Source organism: Acanthochromis polyacanthus, chromosome 21 (genome assembly GCF_021347895.1).
Source record: "Acanthochromis polyacanthus isolate Apoly-LR-REF ecotype Palm Island chromosome 21, KAUST_Apoly_ChrSc, whole genome shotgun sequence".
Lineage (NCBI taxonomy): Eukaryota > Metazoa > Chordata > Actinopteri > Pomacentridae > Acanthochromis > Acanthochromis polyacanthus.
Window position 1 is genome coordinate 28,918,343 of NC_067133.1, and position 10,582 is coordinate 28,928,924.

The window sequence follows — 10,582 nt, forward strand, 5'->3', positions numbered from 1 at the left end:
CTCTCTGGAATTGCCAATGACGTGAACGAGCATGCACTCTACGGACACGCACGTACACATCTGAACCACATCAGCAGGGCACAACTTCCTGCTTCAAAAACCTGCATGTGACACCTTGTCCTTTTTTATTTTTTTTTATAGAACACAAGTGGTTTCTTTTTATTGCTGTTTTTATTATTATTACAGGAAACGGTATGAGAAAAAAGTAAAAAATATAGATAGTGGAGTACATTTACTGACTTTCTTAACCCTTAGATGCTGCAGCGGGTCAAAAATGAGCCGGTGAGGTTGTTTTCTTGCAATATCTTTGCAAGGAAAACTTTCTGTCATTTCATTTTCCAGCTACACACGTGGACAAAATTGTTGGTACCCCTCAGTTAAAGAAGGAAAAACCCACAATTCTCACTGAAATCACTTGAAACTCACAAAAGTAACAATAAATAAAAATTTATTGAAAATTAAATAATCAAAAACAGCCATTACTTTTGAATTGTTGATTAACATAATTATTTTAAAAAACAAACTAATGAAAGAGGCCTGGACAAAAATGATGGTACCTCTATAAAAGATTGAAAACTATTTGACCAGAGTGACATGATTAACTCAGGTGTGTCATTTAATTGACATCACAGGTGTTTCCAAACTCATAATCAGTCAGTCTGCCTATTTAAAGGGAGACAAGTAGTCACCCTGCTGTTTGGTGAAAAGGTGTGTACCACACTGAACATGGACAACAGAAAGCGAAGGAGAGAATTGTCCCAGGACATCCGAAAAAAAAATGATAGACAAACATCTTAAAGGTAAAGGCTATAAGACCATCTCTAAACAGCTTGAAGTTCCTGTGTCAACAGTGGCTCATATTATTCAGAAGTTCAAGACCCACGGGACAGTAGCCAACCTCCCTGGACGTGGCCGCAAGAGGAAAATTGATGACAAATTGAAGAGACGGATCGTTGGAATTGTATCCAAAGAGCCCAGAGCAACCTCCAAAGAAATTAAAGGTGAACTCCAAGGCCAAGGTACATCAGTGTCAGATCGCACCATTCGTCGTTGTTTGAGCCAAAGTGGACTTCATGGGAGACGACCAAGGAGGACACCACTGCTGAAAAAAACTCATAAAAAAGCCAGACTGGAATTTGCAAAAATGCATGTTGACAAGCCACAAAGCTTCTGGGAGAATGTCCTTTGGACAGATGAGACCAAACTGGAGCTTTTTGGTAAGGCACATCAACTCTATGTTCATAGACTCAAAAACCAAGCATACGAAGAAAAGAACACTGTCCCTACGGTGAAACATGGAGGAGGCTCAGTAATGTTTTGGGGCTGCTTTGCTGCATCTGGCACAGGGTGTCTTGAAAGTGTGCAAGGTACGATGAAATCTGAAGACTATCAAGGCATTCTGGAGAGAAATGTGCTGCCTAGTGTCAGAAAGCTTGGTCTCAGTCGCAGGTCATGGGTCTTCCAACAGGACAACGATCCAAAACACACAGCCAAAAACACCCAAGAATGGCTGAGAGAAAAGCGTTGGACTATTCTAAAGTGGCCTTCTATGAGCCCAGATCTGAATCCCATTGAACATATGTGGAAGGAGCTGAAACATGCCATTTGGAGAAGACACCCATCAAACCTGAGACAACTGGAGCTGTTTGCTCATGAGGAGTGGGCCAAAATACCTGTTGACAGCTGCAGAACGCTCATTGACAAATACAGAAATCGTTTAATTGCAGTGATTGCCTCAAAAGGTTGTGCAACAAAATATTAAGTTATGGGTACCATCATTTTTGTCCAGCCCTATTTCATTAGTTTGTTTTTTTAAATAATTATGTTAATCAACAATTCAAAAGTGATGGCTGATTTTGATTATTTAATTTTCAATAAATTTTTATTTATTGTTACTTTTGTGAGTTTCAAGTGATTTCAGTGAGAATTGTGGGTTTTTCCTTCTTTAACTGAGGGGTACCAACAATTTTGTCCACGTGTGTATTCCTCAAAAAGCATGTTTTTCTATATCGTTACATTTACATTTTCAGTTTGTTTTTTATATTATTAAAGAGATTGTAATGTTTGTGTTACCACCCCAAGCTTTTTGTCTCTGAAAACATGATGCAGTGCGCAAACCTGGAGGGACAGAGAGCAGTAACAGCTGAAGGAAAAGAGTGGGAAAATGTCACAAACGTGAAGCTGACTTTTTTCTATTGCTTTTCTGTGTAATATTCCTCTCTTTCAATGATCAAAATGCTCAAATTTGTTAGAAAATGAAAAATAAACATATTTCAAACATGAAATCCTTCTCGTGTGGACAAAAATAAAATACAAACAAATAATACAGATGGTTATTTTTAACCAAAATGACAAAAATGGCATAAAAAACACATTTATTCTCATTTTGACCCACTTATGGAAGAGTGTAGGGTCCAGTCACTAAGGGTTAAAAACCTACACACAATTAAAGCTACTTTGCTTTCAGTTCTTCGCTTTATACAGTCTGTGATTTCATGCCACGGCCTACTACCACTGTGATTCTATGATCATTTAAAAAAAACATAATGTTAAGATATGTAACTGAATGAACATATCTATTGTGAATGCATTGCAAACATCATAAAACAATTTAATGAAATCAACTTATCTTTTCTAGTTTAGTTAATGTACATATATTTAAGTATATGTTTTGATCATTTCTACTTAATTGAACTTAAGTGATTTTTATTGTCAGACCACTTTTTAACTGTAAACTGTTTATTTATTCAACGCGAAAGTCAAAATGTTTCAGGGTGTAAGAACTCGTGTTTCTCAGTTCAGTTTATAAGAAAAGAAATGTAGCAAGCAAGCAGACTTCCCGGAATAAACTGTTTGAGAGTTAAAACTCCTCAGAGATTCTTGTTTGTTGATTTTTGTTTGTTTGTTTGTTTTTTGTAGCTTAAGAAAAGAGAATCTATTCTTTCAGATTCTGAGATTCGTGCACAGGTCATTGTTCTTCAAAATGCAGAAAAGCCTTATCAGCAGGAAGCTCAAGTATCCTCTGTGTGCGGAAGTGATCTTAAAGCTACAACAAAGGAGGATTCTTCAAAGACCTGCCCCGCTCAAGATGTCCATCTGGCCCAACTGCAAAAGCCCAGGATGTAATGAGAAAGGCCAAGCGTTAAAGATATCAGTCATGCCAGGGACTCAGTCAGAGGCTGAAGAATGTTGGAGAAGATGTTTCAAAGAGCTCTGTGCATCATCATTTAACAGAAACATTGTGGGTGAAAGCTTACATGAAAACAACTTATCCCATGACTCACTAAACTGCAGAAGGAGAAGAGGCTGGCTTTCACAAACAAGTCCATAAGTCTGACTCCAAATGACTGCGAGACGTGGATTCTATCTGATGAATGCCCTCTCTACTTATTCCGACACCCAACAGCCAAAACGACCGTGTAGTACTGTCTTCTGAGCAGTGAAATCCAGTGTCCATAGTACGGTTTTGGGGATTATGTCTGCTTCAGGTCTCTCAGAGCTGCACATAAGACCTCAAGGTTCCACTGTTTATGCACAATATTAGACCAATAACATTCTAGAAAAGATTCTACTTCCAGTTTTGGCTTAGAGGAACAAATCGGGGCCTGTGACCGAACGGAAAATGTTTAACAGATGTTTGGAATTGGTATTTATGCAAGGTGGTGCTCGTATGACTCAGTAATGGTGTTCTGAACATCTACCTGGCTTTAAGGAGGAATGGAACTCAAATTCCCCTGACCCCAACCCAACTGACAACTGTTGGGGAATCCCGAACATCTCCACCAGTCCACCACTGACAACTATGACACAGCTCCACTCTATGGGGGAAGATCGAACCATCCGCACCCAAGATCCTCATCCATTCCACGTCTGAAAGTCTGAAAGCCGTGATCGAAATGAAAGAGGGGAATATTGGTTATTGAATAAATTAATTATGTTTCATATTCAGACTTTGAGCTTTGTTTCTCTGGGGAGAACAAACTTTTGGGACAAGGTGCAAATCAACTTAAAATGATTGACACTGTAACAAAAATGAACATATGCACCATAAAAGTAAACCTCTATGCCATTTTTTTTTTACATCAACTCATTTTAACTTTACAAAAAAGTACGTGCCAATAGTTTATATTCAGAGTATGGACTGACTCTACTTTTAAAAATGCCATATTTACATTTTTTCCCCATTAAGCATGTGGGCTTAAAGCAGCAGTGCATTTGCCTCTTACTGGACTTTATTATTTACTTATTTTCACTTTAGAAATCAGCCTAACATGCAGCAGCATTACAGCGGAAAACTACTGCTTTAGTGGTTTAGTTGTGACACAGCCAGGCTGTGTTGTTGGCACTTCTTTCAAAGTTTCCCCCTCACAATGTGTCAGACAGTTTCATTTCAAGTGCATGTTGAATGCACAGAGGGATTACATTTACCTTTATTTCACAGATAAAGCAACAACTGGCCTCATTTCAAGCAGATGGAGTAAAATGCTGCTTTTATATTGCATTTAAAAGCATTCATGTAATATATATTTTATAATATAGGCTACCACAGAGGTCATGTTATGCAAATGACTGGTTCCTTCAGAATAGAACATTCTGCTGATAATTCTTCTGTTCTTTCACTCAAACAGGATTTTAAATGCATGACTCTTGGTGATGGAGATTTTTTACACAGTGGCATCTAAGTGAAGAATCTGAACTTCTTTCACCACTGACAGCATGTTGCTAAGGAAGTGTAGTCATGCATCAAATGCAAAACATGCCTGGACAGCATATTTCATGTAAAATGAGGCTATTTTGAAGCTTTGGTCATTGAGGAAAGAAGACGTCAACATATTCTTCAGGAAGACAGTTTTATGGTTGGCATAACATTTTGTTTTATTGTTGTTGTTATGGGTCTGAACTTCCAGTTCATTTAGCACTCTGTGTGATGTGAAACAAACACAAAATACCAAAAAAATATGAGAATGATTTATAAACAGGACCAGACCTTATTAAACAGGAGCGACTTCTTCTGCAGTTGCTGTCAGATTATTTGAACAAAGCATCTTATTCCCTTGAGTTCTCAACAGCAGCAACACATCAGCTGGTAAAGAAACAAAAACAACTTAGGACTCTTCTTCATGAAGCATAAAATGCATTTTACGAACAGAAAAATGTAAACACTTGTTTATAATACTCTCTAAAGCGATAAAAAACATAACATGTAACTAACAGATTGTTAAACTGAAACACACTGCTCATAAAACGACCTAAGATTGATGAGCAGTGGGGGAAAACATGACAGTGTGTGCCTGTTTGTGTGTCTGTTTGTTCTGAACGCATTCACACAGCGACCTTCAGCACAGGGAGCTGATCTCACTTTTGCTGCAGCCCCACTTGCAGCAGGCGTTGGACAGACCCACCACCACATCTCGGCCTTTCCGGTCGGCTTTGCGGAGAGCCTCCAGGATCTCCTCGGTGATGAAGGAACGGGTCGGCCTGCTGAACACTCCGTCCTGGTTGTCGCTCGATGTGAAGCTCAGGTCTCTGTTTCTTTGGAGCAGATTCTCCATCACAAAGTTGTGGCTCGTGCCCTCCGAGGACTCGTCCTGACGGGAGCTGAACGGGTTCTCTGAAACATCTGCTCAAGTAAAGTGAGAGGATGGAGTTAAATTCAATAAAAGTTTATCTGTTTTCTGTCCTGGCATTATAAAATGACTGGAAATGACAAAATGAAGCCTGAATGTCAGAAGTCTCTGGATCATTATTAAATTCACCTGCTGCGTCTGAGGCTCAAGTAAACATTTGGAAAGTGGTTTTATTACTTCATACAGTAGTTTTAAAGAGAGTTGCGCATCTCTGACTTTTACATTTTAAACACTGACTGCAGCAGTCAGACCAAACTAGATGAACAATCAGTTAAAATGCTGCTCCCAAATCAGTTCCTTCCATTATAATTTGCTTTTTGTTTTGCATTTGCGCACAACTGAGCAGAAAAGGTAAAGACAAAAAGTCTATCATAGATATTCAGTCAGTTCACATGGATCCAGAAAAATATCACACTAAATTATGATCTAAGGAGCTATATATTAAAATGATATTACACAATTAATTAATACAGTCTCGATTAAATCATATATGTAGTCAAAAGATGAAATCCTGGCATATTAAAAAATAAATTACTAGTAATATATGAATGTTTAGAGAAACAGACTTTAAAGGTAAATACAATATTATGTTTACTCATATTCATTTAAAAACAGTTGCTTTAGTGTTTCCATTGATTTATTAATGTTGCAGAAGGAAATTATTTTAAAAAAATTTGAGCCTTTAGTTACAAACCAGGGCTTAAATCTCAAAATACTGACTTTTTTCTCACAAATCTTGACTTAATTCTCCAAATATTGTACTTATTTTCAGAAAAAATGTGCACTGGTTGAAATTTGCAGTTTAAATTTTCTGATATTGTGGTATTTATGTTAAAATATGCTGATTATTCCATAAATCTTGCATTCTTCCCCAACATATTGGCTCTGTTATCTCTATTGTTTGATGATTTAGAAAGATGTTTGGAACATGCTCCAGATTACTGAGCTCTAAGCATATTTCACTTTAGGATGAAAAACTCACCGTATCATAACTGTATTTATTCATATGTAAATTTCACTATGTCATAACGTAAATATCCATATGTAGAATCATCATGCCTGTTATATATTTTTTATTTCTTTAGCCCTGTTGTACTTATTGTAACTCTTGTGCTTCTCTGTACCTCATCTGTATCCAGCTGCTGTAAAATGTGAATTTCCCCAGTCAGGGTTCAGTAAAGTTTATCTTCTCCTGTCTGATTTTAATAGAGAAAATGTAGCACCACCAGTCCTACCTGCACTCCTGAGAGAGCGTTTCCATCGTGAACCTCCACAGGTGAAGATAACTGCTCTGATGAACTCGCGGCCACAGAGCTTCACGCCGTACGTTGGGTCGTCCATGGGCTGAACTCCAGCCACAAACAGACACACAGCCAGAACCACAGCTTTCCACATAGTACCACAAGCAGACAGCACCAGCAGGAAGTGTTTAAAATGGGAGATTATTTGCTTTGATCAGCTCTTAGCTTTCAGCCTCCCGGTGTGCATCAGCTATGACTTCGTAGGTGACCCAGGTGTGGTTTATAAAGGGGTTTGAAGCCTCGTGAAAGAGATGTGCACACTGCGCATGCAGGCCTTCTCTGACAGAAGAACAGATTAGAAAGAGAGATACAGCGAGAGACCTTTATGGAGACAAAAAGCGGACCAAAGGTGGCATAATTAACGAATATGTTAATTATGCCACCTCGATGATCGAATTTGTGTTTCACAATGTGACGCACATTTGACACCTTCCATGTCCCTCAATATTAGGATTTCATCAAATCCCACTTAGCAACACTATACAGTGGTCATCTTAGCAAATAACACAAATGGCAGAACATTAAACCAGGTCAGAAAAATCTCTAATATACATTACCGTTCGAAAGTTTGGGGTCATCCTTACAATTTCATGTTTTCCATGAAAACTCACACTTTTATTCATGTGCTAGCAGAATTGCATAAAGTTTTTCCATGAAAAATCAGCCGTTTCCAGCTAGAATAGTCATTTACCATGCTGACAAAGTCTAGACTGGATTTATCATTCACAACAAATTACCCTTCAAGAGACAAATAAGAAAGTTGAGTTGAGTTGAGTTGATGTTATTTTCATTGGAGAAACTGCCCTTCTTTCAAAAATAAGGACATTTCCAAGTGATCCTAAACTTTTGAACAGTAGTGTCGATGAATTAAAGTTGCTCTAATTAAAATTGTTCTAAATGAGTTCAAGTTGACCTACACCACCGTTCAAAGGTTGGGGGTCATCCTGACAATTTCACGTTTTCCATGATAACTCCCACTTTTATCCATGTGCTAACATAACTGTACAAGGGTTTTCTAATCATCAGTGAGCCTTTCAACACCATTAGCTAACACAATGTAGCATTAGAACACAGGAGTGATGGAAATGTTCCTCTGTACCCCTATGGAGATATTCCATTAAAAATCAGTTGTTTCCAGCTACAATAGTCATTTACCACATTAACTATGTCTACACTGGATTTATCATTCATTTAATGCTATCTTCATTGAAAAAAATGACTTTCTTTCGAAAGCAAGGAAATTTCTAAGCCACCTCAAACGTTTCAGCGGTAGTACATATTTCTTTGTAGTATCTGATCTGAGATATATGTTGCTTGTTAGAGTAAGATATGTTCTTCTGCTGAATGAAGTCGTTGCTGTGCTTAGATTGGGAGTCATTATGTCCAGGTAATGATAATTGTTCTCTGGGGCCCTGATGGGTCTTTGGGTGCCTTCATGATAGGGGGTTGTTCTGTAGGGTCTTGTTCCATGGTCAGATGTCTTCTATTAGGAAATAAATATGATCTCTGCTTGCCATTCGAGGAGGTTCATTTGGCCAGATCCTCCCAGGCAGTCTCTCTGTCTGTTCATTGCTGTTCTTCCTTATTATAAAGTTCTATTATATTTAAGCAATAGTGTCACCAGACATTTTATTCAACATTTTCACATCTTCGAATGTCTAAGAGAAACTACATCTTCAACACAGAAGCATAAACTAGGAGATAAAACACCTTTCTTCTGCTTTGTCTGATTTGATATTTTGTCATAACTCATTCACTATTATGATCTCTGTCTCTTCACAAATACCGTCCTTTGCGGTGAAACTATTTTCCAAGCTCAATAAAAATAAACTGATAATTTAGCAAAACAGCAAAATGTATGCTCATTTTGTAGATGACACCAATAAAGAGCTTTGGGATGCTTAATGCACAGAGAAATACACTGAATCCTAAAAGAATTTAATTTATTTAACAAATAAGCACAATGCAAATTGATAATAAAGGCAGTATCTGAACAATGAGCCTTTAAGGACTAATTATGAATGTTGTCAGATAACAACAATCACAGGAATATAGCTAGACCGTTGTGATTGATATTATAATTGTTTATGTCAGCCATCTTCATCCACCATAGGTGCAATTTTTCCTTTCTCTTTAAAATGCCTTCTTCTGTCAGCTGTTTGCCTAAAGGTGAACCAGAGGGACAGAGACAGGACCAGTGACATTTTCAACGTCAGATAACGCAGAGGTCTTTTTATGAGTCAGACAAAAATAAAACACATTTTTATCTGTGTATCCACATAGCCAAAGGTCGCTCATTTAGGAAATTACAATGGGGATGATGAATTTGTAATTAATGTGATGATAAAAAGCAAACTAAATGGCATTTTGGGAGGGTTTTCCACCCTGACACTCAGTAACGCGGTGTCATACAAGTAAACCGAGGAGGTCACTGCAACAATATCACAATGCTATGGACCAGACGTAAATAAATAAACGAGGGTTGTTTCAAAACAGCCTACAAATTATGTTTTTGCTCAGTATGTAGCAGATGTTGTCATCTGTCATTAGATGGCTGCATTAAATATGAGGAAGAGTAAGAAAATTGCTACTTAGAGGTAGCAGCAGCTGGGAACTGGACTTCACATCTTTTATATGTCATACATTCACAGATCAGAATCAGAAAAAAAAAAAAACCTTTATTTATCCCCTAGGCTGGAGCCTAGTCACCAGTCAGTCACAGGGCTACATATACAGACAAACAATCACACTCACACCTACAGGCAATTTAGAGTAATCAATTAACCTCAGCATATTTTTGGACTGTGGTAGGAAGCCGGAGTACCCGGAGAAAACCCACGCATGCACAGGGAGAACATGCAAACTCCATGCAGAAAGATCCCAGGTCCACCCCGGGATTCGAACCAGGGATCTTCTTGCTGCAAGGCGAAAGTGCTAACCACTACACCACTGAGCAGCCCTACTTTTAATAATCTATTATTAATATTATTATTATCAATAATAACAATATATCTATAATAATAACTATTGATTCTATATGTAATAAATAAAATAACAAAAAATAAGAATCAAATAAATTATACAATTATAATAATTCTGTAATAATTCTATAATATATATAATTATTTATATTACAAAGTAATTATTGTTATTTTATTATTTATTAGTATATGTAGTATATAGTGTACAATCATAATTATCAATAATTTAGCAATAATAATTTAATATTTAGTAAGCAATCTATTTTTAATTTTCTCAATTTAAACTGTAGTTGTGCAGTTTTTATACTCTTTTTTTAAAATCACCTTGCTAGTGATGCTGATGTAAAATTAGACTGGGTGTTGAACATCTAAAAATAAAAATGAAAAATATAATTAAAAAAAGTAATGAAATTGAGACCACTGTTCATTATTTATCTGGTAAGTAAAACTAATAGATGCTTAGCTTAGTTTCAGTCTGAACAAATGCACCAGAAAGATGCATCATCATTACAGATAAATGGATACTACATGTGGGTGATTCTCACAAACATGGTACAACTTATAGCAAAATTGAAACAACATTAATTACACAATTTTTCCACCCCTTTTTATAAAATAGGATCTCATGTCATTATTCAGTTTGAAATTCTAAACTATATTCACATTTTTTAGG

The 10,582-nt window shown here is 37.0% G+C and overlaps 1 protein-coding gene across 1 annotated transcript; it reads right to left on the minus strand.

The window, feature by feature from the left end:
* Positions 1 to 4,849: 4,849 nt before the first annotated feature.
* rln3a (relaxin 3a) lies at positions 4,850 to 7,138 on the minus strand. Its single transcript, XM_022215564.2, has 2 exons — positions 6,863 to 7,138; positions 4,850 to 5,620 (listed from the first exon to the last, which is right to left on the minus strand). Exons 1-2 carry the CDS (start codon positions 7,020 to 7,022, stop codon positions 5,337 to 5,339), a joined length of 444 nt encoding a protein of 147 aa, XP_022071256.1. The 5' UTR covers positions 7,023 to 7,138; the 3' UTR covers positions 4,850 to 5,336.
* Positions 7,139 to 10,582: the final 3,444 nt, after the last annotated feature.